At 57.3% G+C, this 17,424-nt stretch overlaps 1 protein-coding gene across 1 annotated transcript; it reads right to left on the bottom strand.

Moving 5' to 3' along the window:
* Positions 1 to 13,021: 13,021 nt before the first annotated feature.
* On the bottom strand, positions 13,022 to 16,234 carry LOC142051043 (protein maestro-like). Its single transcript, XM_075080256.1, has 7 exons — positions 16,092 to 16,234; positions 15,151 to 15,333; positions 14,422 to 14,574; positions 14,069 to 14,191; positions 13,693 to 13,795; positions 13,255 to 13,325; positions 13,022 to 13,115 (listed from the first exon to the last, which is right to left on the bottom strand). The coding sequence occupies exons 1-6, from the start codon at positions 16,218 to 16,220 to the stop codon at positions 13,270 to 13,272; spliced, it is 747 nt and encodes a 248-aa protein (XP_074936357.1). The 5' UTR covers positions 16,221 to 16,234; the 3' UTR covers positions 13,022 to 13,115; positions 13,255 to 13,269.
* Positions 16,235 to 17,424: the final 1,190 nt, after the last annotated feature.

Here is a 17,424-nt window from a genome sequence, read left to right as displayed (position 1 = left end):
ACAAACATAAGTAACTCACAGGCTATACGCTTACGTCAGCACACAGCTTGCCTTTCCACCTCAAACTCTGAGATTTATCAGGTTGATCGGCAAACTAACACAGTGGAGCACCAACCCAACTCGTCTCTTTAGGCATCACCACCACACAAACGCTCGCTGCCAGTAATCCCACTGCAGCACTACAGACAAGCAAATCCCCACCTGGATTCTAGCAAGTCAAACCAAATCACGTTCTGGAAAGCTGAGTAATAAGGAAGTATTTATTTGTTGCATATTCTAAGGTGATAAAAATAGAGTGAATCTTGACGTTCCATTAAGTTAAGGTGACTCTTGTCTACGCTCAGATAAGGAGCCGAGGGGACAGGACTTTGTTTGAGTTTTGGGTTAGAGACGACAGGAAAAATTAGTGACATTGCACAGTGTATCCCATCTGCACAGGCACCATATTCAATTAGCAGAGATTGAAGGACTTCAGGCTGAAAGTCAATCTGTTAACCACCTCCCAGACCACTCAGTGAAGGCTGTTTTTTCCTACCCAAAGTCCAGAGAAAAGTGTGTTCTGCTCTAAAGTCACCGGCTTGCTAGTCCGAGACCGACGCCAGACTCTGCCTCCTCCCAGCGCTGCTCCACGCCAGCACAGCTCCGTCCTGCCGGCACTGGTGGCGGTTGGCTCCAACGGTCCGACCCCAACGGAAACTGGGCGGGGAGTCTCTCCAGTATGGCTCTGTGAGTCTTGCACTGGGGAGCCCAGAGCTGGACACAGCACAGGGGAAGGGTCACCTCCCTCCATCTCCTGCTGATGCCTTGCCTACTGCAGCCCAGGACTCAGTTAGCCGCCTGTGCCCCAGGAGCACTTTGCCGGCTCCAAACTGGTCAGCTGGGGGTCCACCATGTCCCCAGGAGTCTGCACAGCTGCTTTCCAGCTGGGTGTCCCCCAGCGTGTACTGGTGCAAGGGCTTGTTCCTTCCCAGGTGCGGGACTTTGCCCTTCCCCGGGGTGAGCTGCATGAGGGTCCTGTCAGCCCCTTTCTCCAGCCTCTCAGGGCCCCTCTGGTCGGCAGCACGACCCGCCGGCGCATGGGCCTCTCCTCCCACTTCTGTGCCACCTGCAAGCTGTCCGAGGGTACACTCTGCCCCATCAGCCAGATCACTGCATGTGAGCAGGGCTCACATAGTGCAGCGCAGGGCTTGCAGACGTGCACTTCGATATGGCATAACTTCTCACAGCAGGTTCAGAAATTTATTCAGTCTGTTTTTTTGTTCTATATACAGCGCTTCCCCTTTTGCTTCCTGCAGGCTACTAAAAGCTGTTCAAACTGTCCCATTTTTCATTTGAACGTCACATCTCTTCACAGCGCTGGTGTTATGTGTCACACCGGGTCAGGTTGTACTCTCACATAGATGGTTAGACAGGGGGTAGCCTAGATTTAAAACCACCCTCCTGGGCACTGTCTCGCACACACTGGGGACCCCGGCAGGCTCTCCGGGGTGCCGCCTTTCCCGCAGTGCCGACTCTTGTGGCCGCTGCCTGTCCTTCCCTGCAGTGCTGCCTGCACCCACCTGCTGCGGCTGTCCTTGGGAAGGGCGCTGGAGCTGAGAGAGGCCTTGGGAGAGGCGGAGGGGGAAGCTCTTCTCCAGAGACTTGCCAGCAACTCTGCAGAGCATCCCTTTTCCAGCCCATGAGACGCTCTGTGTGACAAGGGAAGGTGCCCGTTGGTCCAAGGGATGAGGCCCTGCAGGGCTCCCATCAGGCCCCTTTGACGTGCCCATCCTCCAGCCCCCCCTCCAGGGGCTGGGGGCTCTCATCTACGTCCGCAGGCAATGTCTCAGCTGCCCAGGGATATTGAAAACAGGGAAAGACATCGGCTGTTTATGTGAATAGCATGTCCCTTCTCCCCAGGGAAGGCGGTCTGCACCTGGAGATTGTGTGTAAATATTCACGATGCTGTTAATGCTCTTTTAAATATACTCTTTTAATGCTCTTTTGAAACAGCAGTGTTGTGTTGCGCACCAGGTTTTCGAAAGCATGCCAGATTTCCCTATTTACAGTCGATGGGCATTCTCCTCAAGAGCACCAGCTCGGCTTTTGGCAGCCTGACCTCACGGTGCTCTTCAGTTTGCCAGCCAGGAACAAGTCAACCCACTACTGAACGAGCAACGTTTTCAAGGAGTGCCATATTTCAAAGTCCTACATTCTACCTAGAAAGGCCCAAGGTTTGCACCCATGACTGGGTGAGGAGCTTGACAGCCAGCCACGGATATTGCAGGGACTTGATTTCCACGCTGTTATTGGAGGAATCTATGAACACACTGCGCTTATGAATCTAGGGAGTGAAGGTGTGTTTATGTTTCACCAGTAAACATCCAGCCCTGCTCATCTGGAAAGGCAGAAAAGGACCGGGCTGTGTTCGTGTTTATCTAAGCAGTGGTTGCGTATACATGGGTGCTGGCAAAGGCATTGCTCCGACTGTGCCCATCTCTTTTGCCGGTCACATTAATTGTGTAAGTCTGCGCGTGTGTTGGTGTGTCTGGCCCTTTGGAAAGCAGCGCAAGTCTCTCGGACACACACACGGCAACAGCAGCAGCCACATCCATCAGGCTGGGATAGGACGAGCCTCCTGGGTGCGAGAGTCCACCTGATTGGGCTCTAGCGGACCTGGAAGGAGAAATCCCTTGTGTTCACAAGTCTGCTGCATCTGGCTGCTCCATCACAGAGTGGGGAAGGAAACGCAAAGAAACTCTGCAGCAGAGATCACAGGGGTGGACAGAGGGGCAGCGCTGGCCAGGCTGTGAAAGTCCCCCTCCCGAGGTGACAAGTGGGGTGGGGTGCTCCAGGGGAGCAGTGCTTAGGGGCGGGGTGGCACCCCATGGGCGTGGCTGGGTGGGTGGGGAGGGCGCACTGTGAGGTCACAGACCCCGCTGTGCCGTGCCATGATATATTGTGCTGTGCCGCGGGTACAGCTTGGCCAGTGCCGGCAGCAGCAGCAGCAGCAGCAGCAGCAGCGGTAGCAGCAGCAGCTGCAGCAGCAGCAGCACGGTGCAGGCACGGGGGACCATGGCCCCCACGTGCCTCCTTATTATTCTCCTATTGGTGGCCCTGCAAGCCCGGGACAGCCAGGCTGCTCCATGGCAAGCATGGGGATTAGGTAGGTGGGCAGGCGAGGGCTGGCATGCAGCCCTGGGCAGCGTGGAGCAGCGCCCAGCGCACATTGGGGTGGTAGCGGGGCCGGGACCATGGTGGGGCAAGGCTGGGAGAGCAGCAGGGCTGGGCTGAGCCAGGGGAGCCATGGCCGGCTCCAGGGGCAAGTGGGAGGCAGTTGTGCTGCGGGGAGGCGCAGGGGGCCGCGGCCACTGCAGGGGGATTTTCCAGGTGAATGGTGGGGCCGGGAGCAGTGCCGTGGGGTGAGAAAGCATCCCTAGAGCTGGCCCTGTGCCACCCAGTCCCGCTGCAGCCTTCCCGCAGCCTGCACGTCGGCGCCAGCGCTGCACAGCAGAGCAAGGCAGTAGCCTTCGGGAGCGCTTCTATGCCGGGCTGGTGACAGCTGTGCCGGGGCCGTGGCTCTGCCGCTCCCCAGCTGGGTCCAGCTTTCAGCCTCGGGGATGTCTGTCCTGGGGAGACATCCGCTCAGGAAGACGGGAGCATTCCTGCTCTAGCCCTGCAGTGCTCTCCTTGGCAAACCCAGGTCCCCGACACACAGCCCCAGCCCTCAGCCCAGGGGAACAGATGGGGCAGCGGTGGGGCACTCCCACTGCCCAGCAGGCCCTTCTCCACGAGATGTGCAAATGACCATTTTTTCCCTCCAGTGCTTCCATGTGGGCCTTTTTTGTGCACAGTAGAGATCTCCCAGTACGAAATCCCCAAGGGGCCGTATGTCCATCCGGTGCTTGAGGCGTGTGGCACACGGCCTGGAAACAGTATTTTGAGAGCTTCCAGGTGCCAGCCAACAGGCCACTCAGGCCCCTCTGCGGCTTTGGAAATCTCCACCCGTGTCATTACCTGACCCCCCTCCAGTCACTGCAGGTCACTGGGAAAGAAGTCGATCACAACAGCTAATGGAAATGTGCTTGATTACAGCCGTGCCTCCAGGCCATGGTCTCCAGGCGCCTCAGGCAGATGTTCTCTGGGAGCCTCAGGATGATCCCACAGGTATGTCACTTCAAGGAATGTGCATTTAGGGTTGAAGATGCTGTTCATGTGAAATTTTACTCAACAATTTCTTGGCCAATGCTCAGACACGCAGAAGAGCAGAGAGGGCACGGCTCAGGCTCGGTGATGTGCCCTGGGATACTCTGCCTTGCGAAGGTGTCTTTGACAGCCCCTCCGAGCCTCTGCTGCTCCCAGTGGCTGCTGCAAAGCCCGCGGGCTCTCTGGGCTTGAGTTCAGAGCTGGTGTGAGCTCCAAGGAATCCTTTCTCCCGAAAGCTCCATGCATGGTGTGCATGAGGATGCGCAGGCACTTTGGGGTCGCTGAGACCGGCAGACCCTGCCGGGGCTGCAGGAATGCCTGGCAAGGATGGGAGCCTGCTCCAGCCGGCTCCGTTGTCCTCCTTGATGTCTGAGGTCTCTCGGTGACACCTCACGGTCAGGGGCAGCTGAGAGCTGCACACCCAGCTTGAGGCCGGACAGCTAACTTGAAGGCAGCTAAAATGAGGGGCTGTGACTTCAGCCTTGGGTGGTTTAGCTGTCTGTTTCCAGCTGTGTTTTAGAAAACTTGGCTCTGGTTTTCCTCTTGTTTTGGGGGACCGTGGGCTCTTTGCTGCCACTTGTGAAAGTGCCCAGAACATGGTTGCAAGAGCTTGGGGTTCAGCCCGCCGTCTGTGTCTGTTGCCCTTACCGTGTGATGGAGTTGGCATGATGGGACGTGCTTCTCCAAAGGGCTCTTTCCCCAGCGGAACTGGGTGCAGCATCTTCCTGTCCTCTCTGAACAAAGTCATTTACCATCATCTTGAAGTCTGCCAAAAATGAACTAAGTGCAAACAAGAAGATGCCATGCAATCTCCTAGGCTCTCAGTAGGTCAGCTTTTGCTGTCTACTGGTAAACTGGAAAGTGCCTAGTGCTTAAATTTTTCTCTGCGAATGACACATAGTTCGGACTAGAGACGAGGTGCACCCCCAAATGCCCAGGCTTTGTTTCTAAGTGTTATTAACGTATTTTGCCTCCTGAAAACACCACGCTCCTGATGAGGAACGGTTGCTTCTCATTAAAGTGACCCTCTTTCTAAAGAGATGGACCGTGAGACTGTGGGGAAGGAGGCGCTTCAGGAAGGAGGCGGTCACGCGGTGCCAGTCTCTGATGAAAAAACAGCAGCAATTCAATCAACAGGCATGCCAAGTACTTGCTGCCCCCCAGTCATCCAGGGTCACATATCAAAAGCGCTGGGCGTCTGCAGGCTCCTCCCCTGGTGCCGCTACTGCACATTGGGTCGGCAGCCAAACCCTTAGTACAGAGCTAGTGTTCTCAAAGAAGCCAGGAGCGGCTCTCTGAGGATGACGGTCGTCTCGGGGCTGCGGTGGTTATTGCCATCAGCGGGCCAGAGAGATGCTGGTAACCCTCTGCGGATGTGGTGGAATGCTCACCTCCCACCGCAGCCCATTCACAGGATTTTCAGACCTCTGCAATTTTGGGAGCAAGGCCACCTGAGCCACGTTCAGTAGATGATGGGAAAGACGACTCTTAATCAAATGTCCCTCCCTGAGTACCCCGAGCTTGCTGTGAGTCCCCAGAGGCCCTGGGCACAACAGAGGGGGATCCCTCCTGTGAACTGGGGTCCAAAGGGATTCGCTGCTGGGGCAGAGGGATCCTGCACCATCCTTCTGCATCCTGTGGGCCTGAGCCATGCTGAGGCTTTACCTTTCTCTCCTTCTTGGCAGTGCTGTCCAACCCCGGGGAAGCCCACCGCGCCAGGACGTATGAATTTTTTCAGAAGAGTGCAGGTACTGAGCAGTCTTGCAGGGGCCATAGGTGGGAGACAACTCCTGAGAACTGGAGGCGTGCAAGCGTGCCCACGCTGGAGAAAAGGCAAAGGGGGAGAACAAGGGTCAGGTGTCTCCTGAGAGGGCCTGACTCCATGCCCTCGGGGTGTGGGCACTGGGCTGGGGAGGGAGAGCTGGGGGTGGCGCTCCCCGATGCAGGGATGGGTTTTGTCCGTGCTGCTCAAAGGGGCGGTTGGTCAAAGAGCTGCGCTCCCCCATGTGCTCTCCATCTGGCCTCATGAGTTCTGTTCCGTGGGACAGCTTGTCCCAACGGGTCAGAGAGAGTCTCCGTGCAGCGGCACCAGCAAGCCTCGGAGAGCGAGGGTGGGCGAGCACCAAAGAAATTGTGTGCAAATGGGAAGGGTAGCCAAGAAGGGGGAGCAAACCCATGGCACGGGGAAAACTGGGTTATGGCCATCCCGGAGTGTAGGCAGAGGTGAGAGGAGAAAGAGATGCTCCAGAGTGCATTGATTTGCAAGGGCTTTGGGACTTTCCTTGGTTTCTACTGAAACCAAGGAAACATTGCAGCCCCAGGATGTTCACTGGTTCAGAGAAGCTAACAAAGTGAGGACAAACATCTCCTGGCAACGTCAGGCCTCCTGTGAGATTACCAGTAGCACGCAGGACACAGTAACGTGCAGAACTGTTCCTCCAGGTGTGGATGGCAAGAGAAGCTCAAGCGACACGGATCCTAAGGATTTCCAGAAGTTCTGCATAGAAGGTGCCGTGGCGGTCTTGGGGTCCATACTGCTTGGGATGTTTTTTTGTTGTCTGATCCACCTGTGGAGGAAGAGAAGACGGTGAGTCGTTGGGAGGTCTTTTGCCAAACTTCTGCATGAGATGGCTGCTATTTGCTGAGACTCATTTAGAGGCAGGGTATTCTGGAGAGCTGAGTTTTAACTGGCCTCTCAATTCGTGGGCATTCTTTTCTGTAACCCCTTCTTACTGAGACAAATGTGGGTTAAAAGGGACCCTGCTTGGACAAGAGCAGAGCCAGTGACCGACATAGGCAGAGGAAGGTCAGGAAGTAACAACAAGGCATGACGTTGCCGTAGAAAGAGAGAATTGCAATAGTGACATCTCCCCGCCAGTGAGCCTAGCGGCAGAAATCACCCTGCTAGGTGATGCTGTAAATCCCAGAGCTTGCCCTTGGCCAAGGTGTCCCAGCAGCTCAGGCTGTGGTGACAAACCTTCCCAGCTCTCAGCTTCTGGGAGCAGAGCCCCACCCGAGGGGTGCGGGGCGCCCCATTTTCTGCACAGAGCTCTCCGTGCCCACAGCTCCCACATGCAGCCGGGTTCCCAGACCCCGTGGGGCGCGCAGCTCTGCCCCACACCCTCCGGGCACCGCAGGCGTGGCAGGGCCTCAGCAGCCTCCTCTCTCCGCAGGCGCCTCGCCGCAGCTTCGAGAGCCCGGTCCGACACCAGCAGCTGCCCCTCACGCCCGGACAGCTGGACTGACCCCCCCAGCCCCTCCGAGAGCTGGACCCGATACCAGCAGCCATCACGTGTGCCTGGGAAAGCGGCCCGCCAGCCATGGGGCACCAGGGGGGAACCAGCCCCCACTGGCCCGGACAGCCGCCCGGCCTGCCTGCCTCCGCCCCCGCCGCCTCCGCCCCTGCCCGCGTGGCTGTCCAACTCGGCCAGCAAGGTGTTGCAGGAACGGCCCAGCACCCTCCAGGCCTCGCAGAAACGGAAACCACCCCGTCGCCCCCCAAGGCCATTGCTCCAGCCCTCCTGCCAGGGCCTGAGGCAGGCCCGCCAGGGTATGGATTTGGGGGGAGAGGATGAATTGGAGCGACAAATGGGCAACGACGACAAATCTGAGTTCCTTCGATGACGAGGTCACGCACCTAGCTGAACAAGGGAAGTCGGCCAATGTGATCTTTTTGGATTTCAGTAAAGCTTTCGCTACTGTCTCTCACAGTCTTCTCCTGGACAAACTGTCCAGCACAGAGCTGGATAAACACGTCATGCAGTGGGTGAGCAATGGGCTGATGGGTCGGGCTCAAAGGGTCATAGTCAATGGCTTACATCGGGCTGGCGGCCAGTCACTAGTGGGGTTGCACAGGGCTCCATCTTGGCTCTGGTACTCTTTAATCTCTTGGTAAATGCCTTGGGTGCAGGGCTTGAAGGAATACTAACTAAACTTGCTGACGACACAAAACTGGGAGGAGCTGTTGGCACTCAAGGGCAGAGAGGCCCTGTAGAGAGACCATAGAATCACAGAATCATTAGGGTTGGAAAAGACCTCTAAGATCACCAAGACTACCATATCTCCTAACACTACCATGTCTCCTGGACAGGCTGGAGAGCTGGGCAATCACCAACTGCATAAAGTTTAATGAGGGCAAGTGCCTGATTTTGCCCCTGGGGCATGGCAACCTGGGATATACAGACAGCCTGGGGAACGAGGGGCTGGGGAGCAGCTCTGCAGAGGGACCTGGGGGTTCTGGTCGACGGCAAGTTGAACACGAGCCAGCAGCGTGCCCTGGCAGCCCAGAGGCCCAGCCGTGCCCTGGGGGGCATCGAGCCCTGCATGGCAGCCAGTCGAGGGAGGGGATTGTCCCGCTCTGCTCCACGCTGGGGCGGCCTCACCTTAAGTGCTGTGGGCAATTTTGGGTGCCACAGTACATTACAGATACAAAGCTACTAGAGAATGCCCAGAGGAGGGCCACAAGTTGGTGAAGGGTTTAGAGGAGAAACCACACAAGGAGCAGCTAAAGTCACTTGGTTTCTTCAGCCTGGAGAAAAGGAGACGGTCACAATCCACTGTTGGGTTGAATAATTTGGCAGAGGTTAAACCCCCTTGCTTTCCAAGCGACCTCAGCTAATTCTGGGTGGCTGGGGGCGGCTGGGCTTAACTTCTGGTTAACTCAAACGGGTCCATACAGCTCCCAGCATGGCCTGGGGCCCCACACACACCCACAGCCACTAGAAGTGGTGCCCTGGCCTGCTGTGGGGCATGGCACTACAGCTCCCAGCATGGCCTGGGGCCCCACACACACCCACAGCCGCTGGGGTGGTGCCCTGGCCTGCTGTGGGGCATGGCACTACAGCTCCCAGCATGGCCTGGGGCCCCACACACACCCACAGCCACTAGAAGTGGTGCCCTGGCCTGCTGTGGGGCATGGCACTACAGCTCCCAGCATGGCCTGGGGCCCCACACACACCCACAGCCACTAGAAGTGGTGCCCTGGCCTGCTGTGGGGCATGGCACTACAGCTCCCAGCATGGCCTGGGGCCCCACACACACCCACAGCTGCTGGGGTGGTGCCCTGGCCTGCTGTGGGGCATGGCACTACAGCTCCCAGCATGGCCTGGGGCCCCACACACACCCACAGCTGCTGGGGTGGTGCCCTGGCCTGCTGTGGGGCATGGCACTACAGCTCCCAGCATGGCCTGGGGCCCCACACACACCCACAGCCACTAGAAGTGGTGCCCTGGCCTGCTGTGGGGCATGGCACTACAGCTCCCAGCATGGCCTGGGGCCCCACACACACCCACAGCTGCTGGGGTGGTGCCCTGGCCTGCTGTGGGGCATGGCACTACAGCTCCCAGCATGGCCTGGGGCCCCACACACACCCACAGCCGCTGGGGTGGTGCCCTGGCCTGCTGTGGGGCATGGCACTACAGCTCCCAGCATGCCGTGTGGTGCCGCACAAGCGCGCTGCCTTCGTCCGCCGCCATTTTCTCCCTTGTCGGAGCAGACCCCCAGAGGGGTGGTAGTGGCCTCCCCAGAGAACATTGTTAGTGCTTATGTTGTCCCTACATCAGGGTTCTTCCCTGGTGTGCAAAATCCAATCAACACACTGAGTCGAGAGATATTTGTCTCTCTCCCCAGTCTGCAGAGTGGGGTGCCGAGCATTTACCATCAGCCAGCAGACCGTTTAGAAACACGGGGGGGGTCTTTTATACAAAACAATAACAAGAGATGTTCCATTAAAATATCTGCTTGGTTACTTGTACAATAGTTCATCCGCACACATCTTCCTTTTAGCTGGGCTCATTATGTTAAGGTGGGCTCACATTTCCATCTCAGGTCTCCTCCTAGGGGTGTGCTTTTTAGCAGCATAATTGCCTAAGGTAACCGGAGGTCATCCCTTCATCCTGCCAGTTATCACTGAGTTAGGGTGTTACTTCACCTCCTGCCATGGCTTCTGCCTGAGCAATGGTGAGCCCCAGGACAGCTATTCCCATCTCTCTGCTTTAGGGGCTTTCTGTTCTCTCTAGGCAAGGTTTCAAGGCTGACCATCCTGGTTCTTTCAACCCTTCGATCTCACTTATGATTTTTCGGTGTCTTATTTCCTGAGGTTTGGGGTCTTTGTCTCTCTCTAGACCTCGGAGTGTCGTAGGGTGCAGCCGGGTGTCCGTCACGTCCCTGGCTTCCCTAGGAGAGACGCTTGCAAGTGAGGGTATGGGCAGAGTGATGAGCTGCTACTGCTTCATTAACAGTAAGGCGATGAAAAGGGAAACCGCGGGCCTGCTGCCGAATCGAGCAGATGAAATAGGAAGAGGAGGTGCAGGTAGGTCAGAGCTGCATCCTCAGAAATCTTCCTTTCCTCAGTCTCCACGAGAAGGGTCTCCCAGGCCTGTGTGCATCAAGGCAGGGTGTGAGGAGAAGAAGCAGAAGCAGCAGTGGGCAAGGAGCAATTCAGGGGTGGTTTATTTAACGGAAGCTCTTAGAGTCTGGGGGACTAGAGGGGCTGCAGCCAAAGGGGCTAAGAGAGCAGGCCAAAGTCATAGTGGGGCTGCTCCGTATCATCTCTGAAAGGTCATGGAGAGGAAGTGAAAAGGCATCTTTGACTTTGACTTCAGCAAGCCTTTCAATAGCATCCCCAACAATAGCTGTGCATCCAGGTGAGCAAGTTCTGGTCACCATGCCTGGGTAACCAGTCGGGTCAAATGCCGGAGGGGCGGTTGGGCTCAGAGGCTTGTGACTAAGTGGTTCATACTCTAACTAGAAAGCAGTACCGACAGGAGCATTTCATGCGTCCATCTGGAGACCTGTCCTGTATAACTTCTTTATCAGTGACCTTGAAGAGGTGATGGAAGGCACGCTCGTCAAGTTTGCAGATGATGGCCTTCTGGGGGAAAGCGGCCAGCCCCGGGGAGCTCAGCCGGCGAGAGGCATGGGCTGGCATGAACCTTAGGAATTTCAGCAGGGAGAAAAGCAAAGCCCTGCCCCTGCAGCAGCCTAACAAATCACAGCCACAGAGGCTGGGCACTGCCTGGCTCTGGAGCTGCTCTGTGGAAGCAGCCCTGGGGACCTGGTGGACGGTGAATGGCACATGGGCCACCAGCACGCCCTGGAGTCAAAGGTGGCCAAGGCCATCCTGGGCTGTGTGAACGGAAGCAGAGCCAGGAGACCGAGGGAAAGGCTTAGCCCCTTTGAGGCAATCCTTGCTAGTGCAGTTCTAGAAGACTGCCTCCAGGCTGGGTTTGTAAAGCGTGGGTATTGCACCGCCTAGAGGGACCCCACGGCAGCCTACCCGTTCCTATGGGGGGTTCTTTAGACGATGGTCCCAGGCTCTTTGCTGTTGTGCGTCACACGAGGATGGGAGACAAGAAGGAGAATTTGATACAAAAGAGGCTCAGGTGGGAGATCCAAAGAAACTTTGCCCCTAATTTTGGTGTAGGTAAATGACTCGCTCCCTCTGTATGCAGAACTGTTTGTATTTGATTCGAACAGTGTAAAACCTTTTCTTCTAAAGAGGCAATTACTTTGCCAGAACAAGTCGTTCACGGCCAGGGCTTCCCCAGCTCTGTTACGCCTGGCTGTTGTGGTGGCTGCTCCTTCGGCTCCTATGTGACTGACCAAAACAAACCCCACACTGGAGAAGCTAGGCAAGGATGATGGGCTCACGGAGCTCAGAAAATAATGTTAGGAGGTGACTATGGCTGTTGTAAAGCAAGCAGAACTTGCCTCAACACCAAGGGGACTGGATGGCGCCTTTTGTTGTCGATTCATGGACGTATCAATTGAGTGGGTAAAGTAGTTACGTAATGGTCTTGCCTAAAATAATCATTAGAAAGTATTATTGCCCTGAGCCAGCTAGACCAGCATGGGAGAAGTGTATATGTGGTGGTAGGTGGCCCAAGCCAGCATAGAGTGTAAAAGTCAAAAAGCCGGCAAAATATACTTGGAAGAGAGAAATGGGCTTCAGCTGCCTTAAACCCATGTACTCCTTCCTGGTGACTGGTGACACCCAGCATCCTGACAGTGAGCATATGGAGATAGGTAATGGGAATCCTATTTGCCATCTGATTCCGCTGTAGAGTGCAATTGCTCTCTTCTGCTTCTGTTGGGATTTCACTATCATGTGATTTCGGTATATTCAGTAGAGAGCGCTTCTCTTAGTAAAAATCCCCTACAACACCAAATATCCTCAAATAAGTAAACTTGATATTAAAACCTTAAACCCTCCTCATGTGGAGTCTCCCAACGACCCTAGTCGGGGGTTTAGCACTGTGGCACCCTGTCACCTGCCAACTAGCTGAGAGCGTGCTCTGCCACGGTGTCTTCATCACTTGTGAGGAGTGGACGTTGCATCAGCACCGCTGCCCAAACTTGGCACACCGCTAGTGAGCGATCCTCTCACGGGGTTTTGTGCCACAAATTGCAGCCCTCTGGGCATCCACGGGAACGTTTTCAGTCTCCCTCCACAGCCTCTTATCGGACTCGACCTTTGTCACCTCCTCAGTGAGGGTGTTATGGGAGATGGTGTCACAACACTACCTAAACCCAAAGTGAACAAACCCCTGTGGTCCCCCATGTCCCAAAGGACTGAAGTGAGGCCAACCAGCTTGTGCCACCCTGGATCTTCTTTCTGGCCCTTCCTGAAGACAGGAGCCACATTTGCTTTCTCCCAGTCCTCAGGAACCTTCCCCAGTTGCTGCAACATTTCAAGGGTCACTGAGAGCAGCCTTGTGGTCACATCAGCCAGCTCCCTCAGCACCTGTGGGTGCATCCCCTCAGGCCTTGGCACGGCCCTGGCACGGCCCCCCGCCTCTAGGAAAGAAAGATCACTCTCCATCGACGTGGCGGTCAAAGGAGGTTTATTGCCATAAGTACCCCCGGCTCGCAGTGGTCACTGTCACAGTCGCAGAAGATCTTGTCTGCCTCTGGCCGCGGGCAATAGGAAGCTGCAGTGACACGGGAGGGGCGATGAGGAGCTGCCCTTGCTGGGTGCTCCTCTCCTGCTCCGAGCCAGGCCTTTTGCTGCCAGGCCTCCAAGCTCCTCCCTGACCAGCAGAGCCAGAGCTCGGCTCTGCTCAAACCTACCTGAGAATAGGAGCCTCACTCCTGCTGCCGGCAAGAGCCGCTAAGGCCTCTTGCTTTTTCCAGGATGTCTCCTAAGGCATGGGACAAAGAGGTGAGTGTCAAGGCACTGCCCCACAGCCCTGGCTTGTGGCCCTCCCCTACACCTGGGACGTGCTTGGGGAGCTGGAGGGGAAGGCTAGAAAGATCAGAACTTTACAGTCGCGACATAGCAGCCGCCAGAGCTGAGCGTCGCCTCGTGCGGGGTCCAGCCTCCCCACCGGCACCCGCTCTGCAGCCCTTCTCCTACGCTCGCACTGAGCCCTCGGCAAACCCCTCTGTGGCAGCCCTCCTAAGGCCGGCCCCAGCCCTGGCCTCCCTGGGCAGATGGGGAAAGCGCAGGCCACCGTGGCCATCTTGGCAGGGAGGAGCACAGCATCGGGCCCCAGCCCTGACTCTCACCTAGGACTGCAATGGTGGCAGAGTGCAGCGCCTGCCCGTTCTCGAGGTGGCGGCTCCTGGCGATGCTGCGGAGCCTCTCCAGCACAGCAGGGGCATCTCTGACCTAGGGGCAAGCAGAGAGGCACAATTTCTTCTCTGGCCAAAAAGACCCCTCTGCTGACCCACGGCCGGTTGGCTGGGTGGGCCACAAGGGGAAAGGGAGAGAAAAGAGGGAGCGAGAGAGAGAGCGCAGGTGTCCAGAAGGGGTGGCCGTGCCTCTGCACCAGCTACCCGGCTCGCACCCTGCCCACCCGTGGCATGTCACCTCATGCTCCCCTCTCGGTTCTGGGGAAGGGCCCTGCGGCCGCAACCTCTCCCCAGGGCACAGCTCACTCACCAGGCAATGGCAAACCTCGTACTGCAGCTCGGCTGCGCTCAGACCGATGGAGGTGATGATGGTCTCCTGCACCCGCTCTGGCCCCAAAAATGGAGCGCAGAGATAGAGAGCGGTCCTGCACACCTGAAAAAGAGAGTCGAGCCACGTCGTTCCTCCCCTGTGGGAGCGGGTGGGGTCCTTGCCAGGAAGCTCGTCCAGCTGAGCTCTGCTCAGCTCACCCCCCCAGCAGAGGGGGCTGCCCCAGACGCAGTCTCCGGGCAGGGAGGGCACTGGCTGCAGCAGTTCGCCAGGCAGCTTTCTATGCCTTTCTACGGCTTGCTACGGCTTTGCAAATGAGATGTGGGGGCTCTTACATTGGAGACTTCAGGGTCAGGATCCCGGAGGTGCAAGAGAAGGCTGACCCAGGTTTCCGCCACTTCCCTGGCGAAGAATGATCTCTTCCCTGAGGCGGAGGAGGCCAGGGCGGCGTAGAGGCTGAAGGCCGAGGAGCGAAGGACCTCTGGCTCCTGCAACTCACAGACCCCATCTGTCAGCTGGGTAATGAGGGCACCTCCTACCAACGCCACTTCAACAATCGCGCGCTGCCCGTGGAGAAGAGCAGCCCAAGAAACAGCTCTCGTCCACTCATTTCCACCCTCAAGAAACCAGTACGTAAACAACCAGAACAAGAATCAGGGATCGGTAAATCAGTGTGCTTGAATACAGTGCTTTGGAAAACAATGGTTTGGAAAGAAGGTCACCTCATCCAGATTCCTTCCCTGCCACCTAGGTCGTGAGTCCCGGAGTGACTCCCAATACACAGGGAGCCTCCGGGCACCTAAGCAGCCTTTCTGGCAGGGGAGCCATGTAATGCCTGGGAAACCACAGGAGCGCACGAGAAACCCTGCCGTCCTGGGGCAGACACAGGCACTTGACAGCACAGCCCACCCTACCCGCAGAAGAGTGGGGGGAAAGGGTCCAAGCAGATGTTCAGCCAGCAGAGAGCCTCCACGCAGCACGGGGAGGCCCTGGGCACACACCGTCCCGCCTCCCTCCCCGCCCCCACCTCTCAGACAAGCAGAAGAAAGAGTTGGTTCACTCACAGCCTCAAAGAACATCTTGGTGGACCTGGCGACGTCTTTGAAGGCAGACCCCAAGCCCTCTGCCTTCAGCTTCCTCACCACCTCAGCCAGCGCCAGCATGCTCTCAGCAGCCACCTCGGGACAGGTGGTGTCCCTCAGGCCCCTCTGCAGCGCCTCCAGAATGGCCTCCTTGTGCCTTCGCACCTGCAAAGCCAAAGACCCCACAAGCTTCTCACGAGTCCTGGCCCAAACAGCGCCTCTTTACCATTGCTTATGTTTTGCACCAGGAGGCGCTGGCCTGTTCTGATCCCCTCAGGAAAGGGGCTCGAGACTCTCTAAGATCTCTTCTGACATGCTCTTTGTCAGAGCCAGCACTTCAGAGAAAGAGAGGCTAATAAAGGCAGTCCCTTCAGGTGCTGGGAGCCCTGACTCGTGCAGCCCTGCCTGCGCCTCTGATCCCCACGCAGGGTGCTGTGCAGACCCCACCCGTGGGAAGGGTTAGGCCGGTTTGGCCATTTGAGCTCTTACGGGATTGTCCTACAAGGCCTCAAGCCCTGGTACATGGGGGAGCTGCCTGCAGGCTCCTTGGTCGCAGTGAGCCGGCCAAGCTCCTCCTGAGGCCAAGGGAGATGCACAGGGCAGCACAGGCTTGGGCCCCCTCGGGGGAACTGTTAGGGGGCTCTAACTCCTTGACGGGCAAGAGTGTTTGGTCAGGAACCCTTCATCTGCCAGGGGCTGAAGTTGCTAGAAACCGGCTCAGAGGGGATCTCAGCCCAGGAAGCCTTGTTTGGCGCCAGGTCCCCCTTTGCCACCCTGCGGACATCAGAGAAAGGAGCGTGGCCTTAGGAAAGAGCCCCGTTTGCCTTTGCTAGCCTGGCCAAGCTCTCAAAGCCCCGTGCAGCTCTCCACCAGGTTCCTGCCAGTGAGTGGCTGCAGTCAGAGAAGGGAAAAGCTGGTCTCACCTCCTCGGGTGCTCTCCTGACTGCATTGCCCAGGCCTCTCGCTGCCATCTGCCGCACAGCGCTGATTCCGTGCTGTGATCTCTCCACCAAGACGCCTAGGACACTCTCCAGGAACTTCTTCTCCATCATCGGGGGGTCCTTCATCAGCTACAATAAAGCAACATGCCCGTGAGTGCCAGGGTGCCAGCCAAGCCCAGGCACAGCACGCGAATGGGCTTCAAAGAAATGAGGATCCATTGGATCCACTGGACGGTGACTCTCTCCTGGCACCTTCTTCCCTCAGAAGAGACATCCCAAGCAGCACTTTCCTAAGAGAAGCCCTCTGAAGCCTTCCTCCCCGCCCTGTTGCCTCACCTCAGCAAAGAAAGCCGTTGCCGTGAGCTGCAGGTTATCCGAGCGGGAGTTCAGCCACTGGGAAAGGGCCCATATCACTCCCCTTGAGACGAGCTGGTTGCGAAGCAGGACGCTGCACATAGAGCACAAGAAGGCGACACACAGTCATGCGGCAAGAGCACAGGCCACGACCCAAAACTTCCCCTGCTCCAACACGGGCGCTGTTCAGCCCTGCAAGGCAGCTCCCTGGGCACACGGGAATGGTCCTGGCAGCCATTTCCCTGGGCACAGCCGCCCACAGGACGGTGAGGCGCAGCCCCGGGGTCTCACCTCGTCAGGAGGCACACACCATCAGCATGAGCCCGCGGGTTTTCGAGAAATGCCCACGCTCCCTGCCTCCGTAGCAGCAGCAGCCACCTCTTCTCCATGCATCTGCTCAGCACCAGCTCTAGAGCCTCACGGTAAGGGCTGGCAAAAAGAAAGCCCAAAGACATCGCAAATCGCAGCACTTCTGGGGAAGATTTGCTGTGGTGGAGCTAAAAAGCTCTGCCGCCGTGGGAGGTGTTGCTCCGCTCATCCCACACGGCCCCGTGCTGGAGGCCAGGTACCCCTGAAATGACGCTTGGTAGCATTCAAGTCCATAAAGCTCTCAGAAAATGGACATTTTCATCCTTTGCCATGCCTCAAGCCACTGGCAGCGCAGGGTCCCTGGGCTCACTCGATGCCAGATGCCCAAGGTGCTCCCTGAGGGCTCGTCTCGCCAGCATTTTATGCAGCAGGACTTGCAGGTCACAGATAGCTCCAATTTCCCCCAGCTCTTGAGGACCAGGAGCGGGGGCAGAGTCCAGTGCTGTGAGGAGGTGACCCAATGGGTCCGCCCACCGACAGATTTTACAGGCAGGATCTCTGCTGCTGCAGCCAAGCCCGCTGGTCATGCCCTGCCAGGCCGCAGATTAGACGAGCTGAGTCTCTAGGACACCAGACCACAGATGGCCATGGC

Source organism: Phalacrocorax aristotelis, unplaced genomic scaffold, assembly GCF_949628215.1.
Source record: "Phalacrocorax aristotelis unplaced genomic scaffold, bGulAri2.1 scaffold_85, whole genome shotgun sequence".
Classification (NCBI taxonomy): domain Eukaryota; kingdom Metazoa; phylum Chordata; class Aves; order Suliformes; family Phalacrocoracidae; genus Phalacrocorax; species Phalacrocorax aristotelis.
The sequence above is the reverse complement of the archived record's forward strand: the minus strand, read 5'-3'. Positions and strand labels throughout refer to the sequence as shown.

Excerpts from the sequence above, each read along its gene's own strand:
- LOC142051043 (XM_075080256.1), bottom strand. The coding sequence starts at position 16,220 with ATGATGGAGAAGAAGTTCCTGGAGAGTGTCCTAGGCGTCTTGGTGGAG. Across the intron at positions 15,334-16,091 it reads TCAGGAGAGCACCCGAGGAG|GTGCGAAGGCACAAGGAGGC; the intron begins GTGAGACCAGCT and ends TTGGCTTTGCAG. Across the intron at positions 13,796-14,068 it reads ACGAGGTTTGCCATTGCCTG|GTCAGAGATGCCCCTGCTGT; the intron begins GTGAGTGAGCTG and ends GCTTGCCCCTAG.